General features: G+C 39.1%; 2 protein-coding genes across 11 annotated transcripts in view; one reads left to right on the top strand and one right to left on the bottom strand.

Moving 5' to 3' along the window:
- rapgef2 (Rap guanine nucleotide exchange factor (GEF) 2) overlaps positions 1-12,397 on the bottom strand; it is a 104,885-nt gene extending 92,488 nt beyond the window's left edge. For 7 of the 10 annotated variants that reach the window (XM_034882912.1, XM_034882919.1, XM_034882914.1 and 4 more), the window contains exon 1: positions 11,717-11,785. In XM_034882912.1, the coding sequence (XP_034738803.1) occupies positions 11,717-11,785 (69 nt within the window). Of the gene's footprint in view, positions 1-11,716 lie in introns of all 10 variants that reach the window. The other 3 variants (XM_034882920.1, XM_034882921.1, XM_034882917.1) reach the window with 2 other exon arrangements.
- Positions 12,398-13,691: 1,294 nt separating this feature from the next.
- Positions 13,692-15,770, top strand: LOC117951617 (uncharacterized protein C4orf45). Its single transcript, XM_034883391.1, has 3 exons — positions 13,692-13,849; positions 14,599-14,828; positions 15,636-15,770. Exons 1-3 carry the CDS (start codon positions 13,786-13,788, stop codon positions 15,768-15,770), a joined length of 429 nt encoding a protein of 142 aa, XP_034739282.1. The 5' UTR covers positions 13,692-13,785.
- Positions 15,771-16,848: the final 1,078 nt, after the last annotated feature.

Raw genomic sequence — 16,848 nt, 5'->3', positions numbered from 1 at the left:
ATGTCTTTCTACCACTGATAGCAAACTGAACTTCTTCCATGAATGAGGATGAATTAGATTTAATTTTCAGTAATTCTCAAAGCATAAACATTTTAACTATTACAATCAAGCTATACATACATTTGACTTCCATATAGCCAATACAGAGTATATTTCATGTGAAAAGATTAACGTATTACTCATCAATTGAAGTCAAGCATTTCATAAGATTTTTTTTGTGTGACTTTAGGAACTTTTCAGTTGCAATGGACTCAATTCCATTGACATAAATTTCTTTTCTTGGGTTGAATTATGGCTCATCATCTTGTGTTTTCGTTTCACACGTAGACAGCGGTATCTGAATAATCGACAATGATGAGCAATGCTGTACAACATCATTCTTGACACAGAATGACATTAAAAATGTGCATGATGCAACTGCGGAATGCATTCAGTGGAGGGGGCTGAGGTTTCACAGTAAAAAATGTTTTATCATTTTGACTGATGGTGCAAGGTTTCTTTGTTTTTGGGATTGATTCTTGTCCATAGTGATGTGCTGTACAGTTCCAACTGAAGTCCTTTCCTTAATAATGCAGTCTTATTTTCAGCTTGTTCCTGTGAATGTTTGGAGCCAATCACATTAACCACAAATAAGCAAATACTATTATAAGAGGTTTGTACCTGGAGTAGCCTCCCATTTGGCATTACGTAATCCTATTTTTGATACTTTTGATGCCTTTTCTTCATCAAGGCTACATAAGAAATTTGGAGATCTAAAAAAACTAATCAGGCAAAAAATATTAACAAAAAGGGTTTGCTCTCAGCAGAAATGTAGAAAAATAGAGCCATCTGGGGAAATGTCTGGGAGTGGATGGCTGTTTGATGTCGACCGAAGTAAGTGTCAATTAGCCCGGTCAAGGTCTGAGGCGCCAATGAACTAATGCCGTTTAATAAATAATGCTGGGCAGTAACTGTCATCACAGCATTTAGTGAAGAATTATTGCTGGAATGGTGTGAAAACAGCATACCACAATGCCACCAGAGTGAAATAATTGTCAACTGGCCTGAAAGGAGACGGTTGCATCACAGGAATGAATGTTTCCACAAACATTTCCCAGAGGTAAGATCCCAAACACACACACTCTCTCTCTCTCAAATCGGTGGCAAGCTAGGATAATTATCCCCTTCTTCCCAAAAGCAGGGAGAAACTGTCAAACATTCCAGTTAGAATCAGATTACGGCGAGGCCTTGGGTAATAAACGGACATTTTCCCTGATGGGCAACAGAGGGACAGAGGGCTGCGGAGTTGGAAACGTGACCAGCCGCAGGTTATACAAAGCCCCAGGGACCAATTACAAAGATAAGGTTTCAACAAGACATATATTGTACACCAATCTGCTCCACTGCATGCAGGAAGTGGAACAACACTATTCCTAATCACTGATTTACAAATAGGGAAAACTGTGTTTTGTAGGGCTATTTTCCCCTTTTATGTTCACATTTTAGGCTGTCCAATAACGTTTCCACTGGCAGAACTTAAGGACTGCTGCTGCAGCAGTTTTCACTTTTGACAACAGCATCCATTAGCACAGACAGCTGTTTTTGCTCATGATAGCATTGTAATGAATCACTTCTTTTAGCTCACTAAGCAAGTAATCACCTGCCTACCACCACAACAGGGGTTAATAAACCACAGTTTAAATGACGCAGGACAGGCTACATTAGGAACAAAGGTACATCCAGCAAGCAGTGTTGTCTGTTGACAATGGAAGGGGGTGGATTTCCTTTGCGCACAAACACACAATTGGCTGCTGGATGGAGATTAACTTTATTGCTTCAATCTGATTGTCCTAAAGGGTGGCAATTACCCAATGCTTGCAGTAGCAATGTCATTTTTTTTCAAACGAAGCCGAATTATGGATTATTTGAATTTAGAACTTGTATGCTTCCCATCCTTGTTGAGAGTTGTAAGTCCTGGGCGCCTGGGTAGCTCACCTGGTTGAGCGTGCGCCCCCCCTACAGAGGCTCAGTCCTTGAAGCAGCGGTCCCTTGCTGCATGTCCTTCACCCTCCCTCTTCCCACTTTTAAGACTTCTCAGCTATCCCATCAAATAATGGCCTAAAATGCCCAAAAAATCTTAAGTGTTAATTTTATTTAGTCTTGTGTCATATTTAGTCATTCACATATCTTTTTTTTGTTATGGATATTCTGACTTTTTGTCAATATTATTGTACATAAAATGTGACCAAATTAAGCCTCTTCCTTATTTCCCCAGTAAATTTCTGTTAAACAACAAAAATAACCACTGGATGGGAAAAGGGTATTTCATAACTTTGAATGAAGCAAGAGGCTGATGAGGCGAGTTTTAAGTGAACGCAACATCTGTGTTGTTTTTCAGACAATGGCAGTTACAGACTGTTACACAAATACAGACACACTTTTAGACAGTTTAGATGTGACCATTTTAACCGTGGTTAATCTAGCTACTTGTTAACGATAGGCTAACGTTACTGCTGCCCATTTGGTTGCCTCTTATGTCCGTTTAGGAGCATGAGAGAGAAGCGCAGGCATTGTGGTGGCACCGAAATCCACGTTGCTTTTTGGCCCGGTTGATAACGGTCGTTACCGGCACCGGTGCCGTATTAGCACAGGGCCACGGTACCCAACCCTAGTAACAGCTAAATATTCTATGCGTGTTTATTCGTAATGCTATTTGTGTTATTTGTTCGTTAGCGTGATGTCACATAGTCATTTGGACTCCTGCTTCTTTTCCATCAAGGAACACAAAAGGAATCCTTCTTGGACTTTATTGTGTCAACATTTGACATATGTAGATGTGTGTGATATGATCTCACACTCCATGACAAATTAAAATAAAAAATGAGACTGAACTAAAATGATCAACATAATTATATTTAATCTGCAAGCAAGAGAAATCTTATGCAGCACTATAGGAAACAGAGCAAGATATGTATGCCACTAGTCCTGTGTGAGCAAACATCAAAAGGTGGGACAACACTGCTTACCTGAATACTTAAGTATATTAATATCCTAAAAAGGGGAGATTTGTAGCATGCCATAGAAAATACAGATATGCGCAGAAAACAATTTGAGAGAAGTGCAGTGAGGAAGTCTAGCAGTACCTCGCTGATGAATATTTTAAAGCTTGAACTTAAGCAGGTAGCAATCCACCGGAGGCATGGTGTTAATGAAGCTGGCTCTACTTGCTGCAAGTGGACAGATACAAAGAGCCAAAATGCTAATGAGCCTGGCTGTGGTTCCATAGCCGAGTGGTAGGATGGAGACATAAGGTGCCAATGACATATTTCTGCTGATGAAACCTGATAGTAAACAGGTCTGCACAATAAATTTAAGTAAACAAAAAATGCTTTACTGCCAACACAACCTACACAAAACCTAAGCATTACAGCATTCATTTCTCCCTCTTTCCTTCCAATTAGGATTGGAAAAAAAACGTTTACACTCGTGCATTAATCTCCAATTTAAAATGTCACAATACAATAGCATTAAAAATGTTAATATGCAGCCTTTACAAACACCATGCCATGATCGTGACCCTGTTCTTGCAACAGCAACCAAATCTTTAAGTGCCATTGTTACAAATGCTGTAAACAAGTATTAGCTGCATGGTGAACCCGTATACTGGGATTTAGAGATCTCTAATCACACAAATTAATCAGCTCTCCTTCTGATCCACATCATGTCTGAGCAGTTCACCAAGAGGGAGGATTACACAGCAGATTACTCACCAGAGTGAGCCCATACTGCGTGGGACCGAGCCTTAAAAGCAAATTTACTCTAAGACGTTGTTTACATCAATGACAATTACAACCACCGCAGATTTATAAAAAAAAAAAAAGATCTAATGATCTTTGAAAAAAGTACCAAAATGTGTTTTACTTATGCTATCAATCTTTTCTGTAACGTAGGTGTCCCTTTTTCCAAGTGATGGAATTTCCAGAATCTCATTTAGGAATGAAGCTCTTAATGACACAGAAAGCACAGAAAGTAGCGTAACTCTATAGCTGTTATCTAAATACTGCACGTCAGGAATGGTTTGTTCTCTAAGCTGTCCGAGGAGCTCGGGCTAAGTTATGCAAAGATTGTGGTAGCTCAGTGGCATGAGGTGCTTCTTCTGCTGTGAAGGCCAATGGAATTCCTGCAGCCTTGACTCCGAGCTGTTTTTCTTTGCTTCAAAAATACCTCGAGGAATGCAAACATAAGGAACTGAAACATGCCATTAACATTACAATGTGTGCACGATTTGGTTGCAACAAAGCGGAAGAGAAGGTGGACTACTGCACGCAAGTTTCTGTAAGGCATTAGTAACATTGGCTACTCAAAACGCTGCTTTATCACTGTTTGACCTGCCTGTGGGTAGACCGGCGCATCACTGCTGTGGGCAGTTCTGCCCTGCCACCTGTTCCTTTCACACAGACGCGGGTTAGGCGCTGTTATGACTCTTTGACTACCTCTACTGTCGGCTCAAAAGCTGCAACAACTCTGTCCAACTCTGTCTTTGTAACTTTCACACAGAAGGCAATGTGGCTTAAAGGCACAACAGGCCCTCCTATAACAGACTGTGTGAAAGAGGCTTGTGATGTTTTCATTTAAATACTTCACCAAAAGTATAAGTGGAAGTTGTAGTGTTTGCTGTGTCAAAAAAGACATGACTTTTCTTTTTCCAAGTTTTGCAAAGTTATGAGTTAATAGAAAGGCTCAACTCAATAAATCAAAGTAACCAGAGCATGCATAACATAACCTGGAGTGAGCCCTCCATATGACAGCATTGAAGATCTGAATATGAAAACGGCAACAACAAAGAGAAGACTGCAGAATAAGCAAATCAGAAGGAAGCATGAGGTCTCGCAAAAACGTTTCTGATAGGATTGTGCTTAAGGATATCAAGGATACGTTTTCAAACTTTGCAAAACTTGCACCTGCACCTCCTGAGGAGGAATCCACCTTAAACAGTTTACTTTTTGCCAGTGTCATTTTTTTTTATAACCCTCAGAATGTTGCACATGACATATTATCTTGAGATACTTCTACCAAAGGCAAAGTTTAATCAAACCAAATTTGACAACTACTACTAAATGGTGATGTAATGTAATGGATGTTGTTGTTGACAATGGTCTTTGTTGATTATATTGTGTCAACTTTGTACGCTGATTTGCAATTTTCCTACCCTATGTAGGTTACTTAGACGCTACTATCCAAGCACCTGGTACTGGTAGTATTTGTCCTTGTACTGTTACGGTTGTATACCAGAGTGTGTATACACTGTATTTATGTGTCTTGTATGCAAGGCTGGGCGATATGGAGAAAATCAAATGTGACGATTTTTTTGACTAAATAACTCGATATCGCGACAATATTGTATCGATGACTTTTGGTCCTTTCACAGAATATTTACACAATGATATTTTTGATAAATAATCAACAGTAATGTGGATATAATGACTTAGTGGGTAAAAGCAAATAATAGTCTGGTAAGTTCAGATGACATAACTTTACTGCAATGAAAGCCTTTAAAAACCAAGAAAGGATGTCACACTTTTGTCACATTACCATTTTATGATATCCAAAATCTTAGATGATATCTAGTCTCATATCACGATATTGATTAAATATCGATATATTGCCCAGCTCTAATGTGTTTATACTTGCTGCTCACCTAATTGCCCTTTGGGGACACAAATAAAGTTGAAGTTAAATGGCAGGTTCAGTGCCAGTTGCTTGAGGATTGGGTTCTCTTTACAAGGTCAAAATGCCAACATTTCTCTTTAATGTAAATAGTTGTTGGTCACTTAATAAACTCAATAAGCTTTGGGTTTTGTATGCTGCTTGGGCAAAACATTCAGAAACCAAATCAAATACCTGGAAGACTCATCATTCAGGAAGATAATCAATAGCTGCAGCCCTAATTTGTGAAACAACATTTACTGATCACACAGGGAGAATTATTCAGTAGAGCAGACAGAACTCTTGAATGACATGCAATGCAGCCACAGGTTGGATCTTTGGAGATCTCCAGTGCCATGACAATATAGACCCTAATCTCTAAGGAAGGAACATGATTACATTGAAACAACTCTTAACTCAAACTTGTATCCTGGGAATCACATCTGAAGCAGAAGGCAGCAAAATGCAAGGTAACACAAATTCATTTACTTGACACAATCATCCTAGACTGATACCATTAGGAGAAACTGACACTGAAATATTACTTGACCTTTTAAACTCCATCTAGACTTCAAGACGTTAATTATAATATCCACCAAGTCATCAGTAAAAAAGTAGATCATACCAGTAAAAAAACACAAACGTTAGCCGACGTTTAAGAGCTGTAGCTCAGTTTTGTGCTCCACTAGTGTTACATTATGCTTCATGGGGTGAAAGCCACAGTGTGGTTAACTTACTTGAATCTCAGTGGTGCATTTAAACACAAACTCCACGGGATTGGTCTTTTCATTATTAGATATAAGCTACTTAACAGGCGCCCAGGGCTACACAAACATCCTGGTATATTTCTGGAATGCAAATGTTTTGTGGCTTGTAGTCCACCACGATACCAGACATTTATCTGTACAATTAAACTGTAAACCATGAATGCCATCTTCCTGCAGTAAAGCAGTTATATATAGGATTACATTTCACCTTTTCATCAGTTGCTCCCTGTACAGTCATAACACTGAAGAATCAATACTTGTAATAAAATATTTAATACCTTGGTATGCTGGGTTTTATTGCCATCATAATATCATGAAGAAAAGCTGATGTGAAATTAAAAGCATGAATTAAATGAGCCAATTAAAAGCCGTGCTGGTATTCTGCGTGGGCATCATACGTAGGTGCATTTCTTTCTTCCGTCCTTTCCTGAAATCCTCGCTGTATTTAAACTGGGGGGAATACGTCACTGACCGCGTTGTGCGTAACCACATCAGCCTGCACTCAGCCTCCACTTTCCACAAAGGAATAACATGTGACATCATTTTACTTCTACAGGGTTAGCAATGCAGAGCGCTAGCAAAATGCCAAGGCAAGCAGCACCTCCATTTACAGAATGGATGGGAGTTTTAGAAACCCTGATTTGCCTGGGGAAATTACACAACTACGACTCCAGTAAAAGAAAAAGAAAAAAAACTTGCTAAAGATGTCTGCCTCACTTCTTGAGCCAGCAATCTGGAGTGTTTTTAAATAGACGTTCACATGCTTCTGACGCCATGACAAAAATAGGAAGGCAGTCACAAAACCACACCCAGATTTTGAATATAAAAACAGCATTGGGGGGGGGAGGGGGCGTCCTGAAGCTTTTCCTCTTCCTGCTATTTATACAGGTCAAGATGCCAAGAGACAGGGCAACTTTGTGCCATATATAGTTATGTATACCTTCATTTGGTAGGGCTGTACAATTTAGGGTGAAAATGACAGTGTTCACAGGATGTTCAGTCAACAATTTAAACAAATGTGATTAGGAAAATATTGTCAATAAGCTGGTATTCTTCTGATATTTAAAATGTAATGCAGTATTACAATATTTCATGTGTAATTGCACATGCGTGCATAACTCAAGCATTTAGAGCTCTGTATCATTCACAGGTAATAATTCTATAATTCTTTAAATTGTTTTAAAATTAAACAAGTCTTTAAGAGGAGGGTTATTCTTGACCCTTTTTATTTTAGTACTTTTTATGTTCTGTAGACAAAGGGTCATTAGTTATTTTGAATGTTTGTTGTTTTAGCTGGACTATTGACCTCCTTGCTGTTTGTTCTGAGTTTGAGTTATGACCGGCTAATGGCAGACATATTCAGATTCATCTTGCTCATTACAAGTCATTGGAGAATGTCAACTAAATGCCCCAAATGTATTTGTTTCCTCCCTTGTCTCTTCTAGTACAGTCACTGCAGGCCTGCCCTGATCTCTTGTGCGGGTGCAGAATGTGTGGAAACAATGTAAAGTAGGCAGCTTGTCCCTCCAGCTATGTGACTGTGAAGCAGGGTCACCCCAGCGGAGGGCTGTTGTTTGTGGCCTTTAACTTTGCCACCTGGCTAAACAAGAGGAGCGGAGTGTCCGTCTTGAGTGCAGCTACTTGCCGCAGATAAACAGACTAGCCAAAGCAGAATCATTCATCTTTGCACCAGGGACAGCCAAGCGTGTGCATATTTAAGTATACAGAAAGGGATTTCTCTCATTTATCCCTGATTAGGTGGCGCTGTCATGGATTTCATATTCTTGGTACTTAATGACCCACAGCTGAATGAGGAGATAAAGAAAAGAGGATAAAGAAATAGATAAAGTGAGTCCTGCATTAAAATATACTGTTCAAATCAGTACAGCTGAATGCTTTTATGGTCCACAGCAATGACTTAAGATTTGCAGCCATGAATAAAATAAGGAACAACATAAACAAACTGTACTCAATACACACACATCGCCAATAATTCCAAGTTCAAAACAGGGTTCAGTGCACAAAGAAAGCCCAACCCCGACCTAGTGACCTGATCAACAAACATGTCATATAATCCACTTTCACACACAAAGCCTGTGCTACGTGTTAGATAATGAACATGCATTCAAGCATTCATTTTAAATACTGATTAATACAATGGTCACAAAATAATGATCTTTTATTTATGTAATTTTAAGTTTTAGCTAAGCATCTGCTAAAACATAGATATGCCTAAATATGGGCTCAAACTAGTCCTGCTGCTAAGGCTCACTGTCACTGTCCCTGCAAATCTGATTATGTCTCCTCTGCAGTCATCTACGGAGAATAAAAAGACATCCCTATGGATGGGGGGCAGGGGAGGAGAAGCTCTTTTAAGATACACCACCCATGGACCTGGAGTTCATTGAGTCTACATGGTGAAATCCATCATTATTGTTGTAAACAGCTAAAACGTGTGGCTGGATTGGCTGAAAATAGTTGCAATGTGTGGGCTAATAGTTGGAAAGGCATCATACAACTGTGTGTTTTACTGTAGAATGCCAATACATTATTGAATTTGGACATGGACATGTTGTCAAGGTGTTTTAATCATATTACAACTTCAAGCAGTGTTTAACAGTATAAAAATGTCTCCTCCCCTTTCGGCTCCCTTGACTATCAGACTACCTTATGTTCTTTGTACGCTGTCAAGATTCGGTTCACCTCAGTGACAGTCCAATACCATGCAAAGGGAACGGACAAAGCCATCTGGCTGTCAAGTGGTCAGTTATTTAAACTGCCATGTGACAATAGGGTGAGACAGAGGGTCAAATCCACACTGTGGTCCGTCTTGAGCGATAAAGACAGATCCTCTAACCGTTAGCTAATCCTGACAGAGAGGCCCTGCCAACACCATTAGGGTAAACTGTGTCAGCCGCCACAGCAGCTAGGTGCTGGAAAAGAACACTGGGGAAGGTGCTGCTAGTGAAAAGCACAGAGGAACAGAACCACACAAGCACATGATATATAATACGATGAAGATTTATGTCAACTTTGTACTTATTATGGACATGTCTTTTTGCTTTTCTGCAGAACAATCACAGAAAAAAACCTGCAAAATCATATACAGTGCAGCGTTTCCAAAGACTTTCAAATCCTGTTAGGATCTCACACTTTTGCCTCTGATTAAATCCTTTTTCAAACATCATTTTGTCATTGTCCTTGTTTGTCTTGCCATTTATTTTTCATCATTTCAAAGACTTGATTGATGAAATGTTAGCATACTGACACAGCATGGGTTCATTCAGTATGGCTCCAGAGTGTTAAACAATCACGCACATACCAATCATTTATTTTTACTAAATCTCTAAGTAGGACATATTTTATCCAAGCCTCAGTATCTTTTAATCAGACTATTTTCCAGCTCACAAATTCCAAGTACTCCCAAACAGTATTCAGACGTTTAGACGTTGATATGACACGAAAAACATTTCTGATGTAAATTCTTTCAGATGGGTTAGCATGAAGTGGCAGGTTTTATCACATTTTGCTTCCATAACAATGAAGAACATTTAAAAAAAAAATGTGTGGATCATATCATCAAAGCTGGCAGCAACTATGTCTTCCCAATCACTGGTTTTGTTGGAAGTTGAACACAAATCAGTGTGGTGTTTAGACCGTTTGAAGATGCCACTATGGGTTTAGAGATTTTGACATGCGTTTGAAATTTGTTTTCATCATGTAGAAAACGATTAAGCAACTAATTGTTAGATTAATCCAAAATGAAAACGAACATTAGTTTCAGCCCTAAACAACTTATGCTTAGTCCTATTTTAGATTAGCATTGCTGCTCCTGATGCCAACCAAATGCTGTATCCTAGTCATTGTTTTCATAACCATAATGACATGTCACTCGTACAAATTATAGCCTGCATAAAGCTGCAAAGACCATAGGCATGTACTGCTAACAAGCTGTTGATGACACCATCATTGTTTCCTAAATGTTGGATAGACAGGGGAAGACGGCTGTGCCACTAACTGCCGCCCCCTGGTTTAAGTGGTGGCCTATTGATTGCCCATTGTGTGCAAAGCCTTTGCTGAAGCTGCATCCGTCTGCAGTGGAAGCAGGGCTCCAATGAACTGATGCCATCTTCACAGCCATACCGGGATTTATTGAGGGTATCATGCAAACCCGGGTGTGTATCTGTGTATGTGGCTCAAGTTATGACCACAGCCCACACAATTTGAATGTTCAGAAGACAAAACGCAACATTTCCTTGAGGAACCTACTGCTATGGATTAGATGATACTGAGCTGATAGTGTGCATTGACAGCACTGAGCTTTAAACAAGTAATAAAGCATTATTCAGGAAGAGTAGCTCAGTCGGTAGGGAGATGGTTTGCTAGTTCAAGTCCCAGTATGAACCAACATACAGAGTGTGGATTTGTAGCTGGAGAGTTGCCAGTTCACGTCCTGGACACTGCCAGGTGCTCTTGAGCAAAGCACTGTACCCCCCCCCCAACAGCTCAGGGCGTTGGTCCAGCACTGGCAGCCCACTCACTCTGACATCTCTCTATTTGTGCATGAATAGGTCCTGTGTAGGTGTGTGTGTGTGTGTGTGTGTGTGTGTGTGTGTATATTTCAGGCTTCTGTGCAGTGATTTCTAACAAAAGAGAGTGTAATATTAGTAGTATCATTAGACCAATGGCCTTGTCCTGGAAAGCCCTACCTGACTAAACATATTTGACAATGATAAGCATAACTAAGAAGGACTTATGGTTAAATAGTGTCTCGGTATGCCAAAAATTATAAAAACTGAAAAAGATAATGAGGTATCATCTGCTTCGGTAGGCTAATAAACTATTGGCTAGGTTGGGATTAGCCAGTCTGTGTCTCTCATTTTTCTGTTTTCTGTTTTTTTTTGCAAAATGCAATTTTTTCCATAGACTAGACTGCGAAATGCACATGCGTGTTAAGGCAGGATGCACTAACTTCTGCTAGTTTAGCTTGGATTCCCACCAAGGCTCCAGCTCCTGTTATGTTAAGTAGCCTTGGTTATCTCTGCTGATTGAGGGCTTAGCGGGATGTAGCTAGCCTATATGTAACACTGGAACAAGCTGAATGGCAACAGTTGCAAACAGAAACACTGCTACTTTGCTCTAGGACGTTAATAGGTAGTGAATGTTGCAAAGTTATAATGTAGCAATTGATTGGTAAACACACCGGATATCAGCATTATAATAACAAATTCAATTCGTAGTTATAATAATGAATTCCTTCTGACCTGTTGCGTCCTTTCAGCCGGATTCATCATTACAGCTTGCCGAAAGCTGTTATCCACATAAGACGCCATTGTTTTGGAAGATGTCGTCCGGAGGGTATTGAATTCCTTATCCTAAATAATTGTTCATAAATATCCAGCGCCACGGATATACACAAAAGAAGTTGCTGCCTTGCTTTATTCTTGTCGCCTGTGGTCCGATGCTAGCGGATAAGCTGGGAGTGCCCAGAGCCAGGCCACGACTGGAGCCAGACAGCCGAGCAGTCAGTCTCCTCGGGCTGTCTGTCTTTCTGTTGCCCGAGCTGAAACCGACTGCCAACCCCAGTCCCACCGAGAGGAAACTTCTTTTTAAAAGCGCGGCTCGAACAGTCTTTTTAGTGTTAATTCCTTATGTAAAAAATGTCCCTTTATTCAAGCAAACGTTCATCAAAGCCATTCCTTGTCCCTTCAGCATTCTGCTAGCGACGAAAATAAATTACATGTAGGATCCAGAAAACAAAAAAAGTACACTTATCCCGTCAACAACAACCTGGCGTCCATTATGAGAGGTAGACCCGAGTACACTCACTGAGAAAATTCATTACATAAACATTTTAAGGGGTCTAAAAGTGGAGATAGGTCTGCCGCCGCTGTGCTCTGTTGTATGCCACCATGGTGACTGACACAGCAGAGTAAAGTCAGCCATAGTCAACGGATACACTTCCTTGAAAGGTTTTCAAAATACACCTCCAACTTGTTTAACGAACAGAGAGACAATAAAGGAAAGTGTATATTTATGGAGGGGTTAAATGAATATTCTACATTCTGTTTCTGCCCCAACATATAATTTTCTCTAGACGTAGGCTACCAATAAAGTAGGCTATATTATATAGCATACCAATCGTCATATCATATGCTGGTCTTTTAAATAGACTACACAAACAGACTACACATTGGCTATTTAGAAAATTCTGAAGGCTAACGGATGCCATTCATTAGTTGTGAATTACATCGAAAAGGTCCAATAAAACCCAAGGACGAATGCTAATTAAAGCCAACAGAAGACTACCTGACATTTAATGAACTGTAGGCTAGGCTACTAGTCTACCATGCAACACAACGTAACATAATAATTTGATATCGGTCTTCCTTTATTCCTATATATAATACGGTGAATATTTTTGATTGATAGCCGTGTATATATATATATGTGTGTGTGTGTGTAATTTCTTTTCTTCTTATTTTGAAGGTAAAATCATTAAATTTCCGGTGTAACAGTCTGTGTTTCGCTTAACGGAGATTTGTCACAAGGGGCGGCTCATGGGCGAGTCCATTTTACAAAAAAGAAAAAAGTGGGAATGGGAAGCGGAGGGGGAGGGGGGGTATAATATGACAAACTGATGTTTTGGGACCACCTAGTGAACAAATAAGGTAATACATATTTAGATGGAGACAAACCTGCAGGCTTTGATCATAAAAACTTAGTCATCCTCATGCATTTTATCAGCGTAAAATGGATGAAACATTCAACATTTCCTGATTATTATAAGAATATTATGAAGAATATTATAGAGAACTAAGTTAATGTGAAATTATCATTATGTGCCAGAAACAGAGTGTCCAGTGGGAACACTAGATTTTAACTGTCAGTGGTGTAGAGGCATTGAATTCACAAGCAAACTTTGACGAAGTTGCTTTTTCAATGCAGTTCTATATGGATGCACAATACACAATGCATTTGTACCATAACACCACAAATGTCCTGTTCAAGTTGTTTATAATTGAGGCTAATAAAATAAGATTGACAACCATTATTATTTTTTTGTATTTCTGCCTTCATGTTAATCTATTTTATTGAGTAATCTGTCATGCAGTTTGATTAAAAGTGATACGTAGTGGACATGATTCACTAGCAGAAGCCCCCCCTGTTTTAAGAATGTAACTAGGACACAACCGCTGAAGCCATGACAACACTGGTAGCATGACAACCGACCATGACCCCATGGACAGAGCAGACGCTGGGCTGAAGTTATCACCCAAGGGGGAGCATTGTGTCTAGTCTTCAACTAATCTAACTAACCTGCCAAAAAAATATGCAAAACAGTAAAGCAGCTGCAGGAGGGCCACCACAGCATGGACAGAGGATGCTTTTTACAGGTAGGAGAAGCATGCAGAGCAAATACCTCTGTATCATTTAACTGAGTTCAATTGTAGGAGCTAGTATGTTCAAAGAAGTTGTATCTACTTACAATATGCTGTTATATTATAATTAGCCTATTACCACAATAGCTAATTGGTGGAAAGGTCTGTAGAAAGAAGACTTCTATAACACAGAGATTATACAAAAGACTCAAATCATGTTTAAATACTGTATGATGTCTAAGCGTATGGTCTGTGTCCACACAAATACTACTGTAATTGGACACACAATGGCACTGTAACCAGGGCTAAAAGATAGTTAACATGCTACATTTGTACCTTTGTGTGTCTCTGTGAGTCTCTGGAATTCTATAGTGTGTTGTTTTGTACACATGAGGGCAGGACAGTGTTAATCTAGATGTGTACATAATGTTACACTGCAAAAATGTATGCATGACACAACTTAGAGCGTAATGTACAAACATTGTCTAATTTATTTACTGTCTAAGGATTAATAATCTATGTTTCCTTAATGTAACTGCTATTGAAATATTAAAAAAGAAAATAAAACATCTGAGAGAATGCAAGTTTTAAAAGAGTCTTTACTATAATTTTTCTAAGCAAATCACCCTAAACTGAATGCTGAATGATGCACTCTTTTTCTTTTTTTTCTTTTTTATTACCTTCTCTATACTTCCGTATCTGTAGAATCTTAGTTATGAGTAATGGTTACCTTCTTTTTTCACATGTCCATTGATTCTAACAAGGCCCAGATGGAATTGGAGACTACAGGCCGAGATCAAATTATTTCCCCCGGTACATCGGTGTGGGTGCCTCATCACCTGAGGCCACAGGTGACCTCAGTTACTTTTGCCAAGCCACACCCCATACCCCCCCTCCCATGCCCAAGCAGGGCCATGTGGGGGAGGTTGGCTGGGGCTGGCAGTATAACCAGCTGTTGAACAGTGGGACGCTGCTCAGCAACATGCAAATTAAGGTATAATGAAAATCCACCATGTGTGTCTTACAAACATTTGTAAGTAAAGGCATTATTCTTCAGCTAATGTGTTACAAGGTTACACTGAGCATGACTTTAAGAAAATGCTTGGATATGATATAATATGCAGGAATGTGATCAATGTTGGGATAAACAGTAGCACGTCAGTAATAGATGGACAATTTAGCAAATCTGGATGGAGATTTATGGATTTTTGTTTAACTTTTATTATTTAATTTAGCAAATTTACCAGCACATAACTTTTGGGTTTCTTTAGCTAATCAATGTTGAGTTGAGAATTCATAAATATTCATTGTACATGGTTTGGATAAGAAAAACGTTATTATAATTAAATTAAATTATTTATTTAAATTAATTTAATACAGAATTCCTACAGAATTATTTAATTTTTGTATATACAGTATATACAAAAGAATGAATATTCTTGCTCCCCTTACATGTTATAGGCACTTATTTCTATCTTTTATATCAAAAATGATCCCAGACCTGGTAAAATTTCTCTTTCCTATCACTTAACCTAGCTATCCTCAATTCAATCTGTTCATCAGCTAAACCCAGTCAGTATAATCAAAGACTAATCCCCGCTGGAGTGACAACACTGTCAGTGCAAAATCTGCCTTAGTTATTCCTATTGGCATAACATAACGCATTCTTAACCAGGAATGTGCATTCTAACTTTTCTTCTCAGGACAATTACAGTCATGATGATGTAACAAGTTGTAAAGATGAAAGGAGAAAACATTTCAGGGGAAAATTAAACTAATCTCAGCCCTCCTTTTCTGACAGAAAACTGAGTTACGGACGGCGTTGGAGGACAGAGTGACTCACAGGTTCCAGAACCAACAGTACGGCCGCGGTTGTAATCCTCACGTTGAGTCCCTCAGAATCATGTTACATGCGTGTGCTGTGTCAAATGGATGAGTTAGAACATCTCAGGTTTGCACAGTGTTGAGTGACTGCATTGTGGGTTATCTGCTTCCACATCCATAATGCATCATTTCCACTTTTGCAAGAACCCACACTACCCACACCGTAGGTAATGAATCAGCCAGACAGCCATGGACACAGTCACAGCAATGACACAAATACTGACCAAAACAAACATTTTGGAAGGTTTGTCTTTGACTTTATTGACATTTTTTATAAATAACACATATTTACAATCAATTAACTTCGTGTAATCCCTAAACAAGATGCAACAGTAAATACAAGAATGCCCATTTCACACTCATGGGACTGTATATTTAGCTGAAAAACACTTAAAGAATCTTGATCCACTGCAAAATGAATAGGAGGATGTGGCTCTGTTTAGCTAAGCTGATCCTGATGAGTTGAGTTTGAGATGTCCGCACTGCAGAAGGGAAACCAATTAAACTCGTAACAAAATTGCCTTTCCTCTGGCCATATTGACAAATTTGGCCCCACTGTAAGGATGTAGGAATGGCAAATTAAAACTTAAAGCAAAACGTGGAACAAATTAGTGGAGAAACATCACAAATGCAGATACTTTCATATTAGACATATGGGACGTGACTTGTGTCCTCAATTGTACTTTAGCTACAGACTTTGTTGCATTTCTCCAGTTGATTCCCAAGACTTGACAAATTTATGCCAGGGTGCATTTAACAGTCCTTCCAGAAAAATGCAGAGTTGGATTGTGATTGTTGCCGGCATAAATCCTTTATTATGTGGTTTTCTTAAAAAATGTAATGAAATAAGCAGGCTATTTATGCGAATGTATACAAAAAAATTGCGGGAACTTGCAAAAACTGTGGATCAATAAAAAAAGAGAATGTGTTCGTCTTGTCGCATAATTACGTCACTTCGTAACATTCCCATGGCAACAGGGGGATATGGCTGCTCTTGTGTGAAGTAAACGCAACATTTTTCAAATCTCTGCTAAAATATATGTGACTTTTTTGCAATGAAAAAACAGGGATTATTAAATCATGTAAGCCTGCATTATTTTGCGTGGAAATGGACAATTCATGTGGCAAAA

This window comes from Etheostoma cragini, chromosome 10, assembly GCF_013103735.1.
Source record: "Etheostoma cragini isolate CJK2018 chromosome 10, CSU_Ecrag_1.0, whole genome shotgun sequence".
Lineage (NCBI taxonomy): Eukaryota > Metazoa > Chordata > Actinopteri > Perciformes > Percidae > Etheostoma > Etheostoma cragini.
The sequence above is the reverse complement of the archived record's forward strand: the minus strand, read 5'-3'. Positions and strand labels throughout refer to the sequence as shown.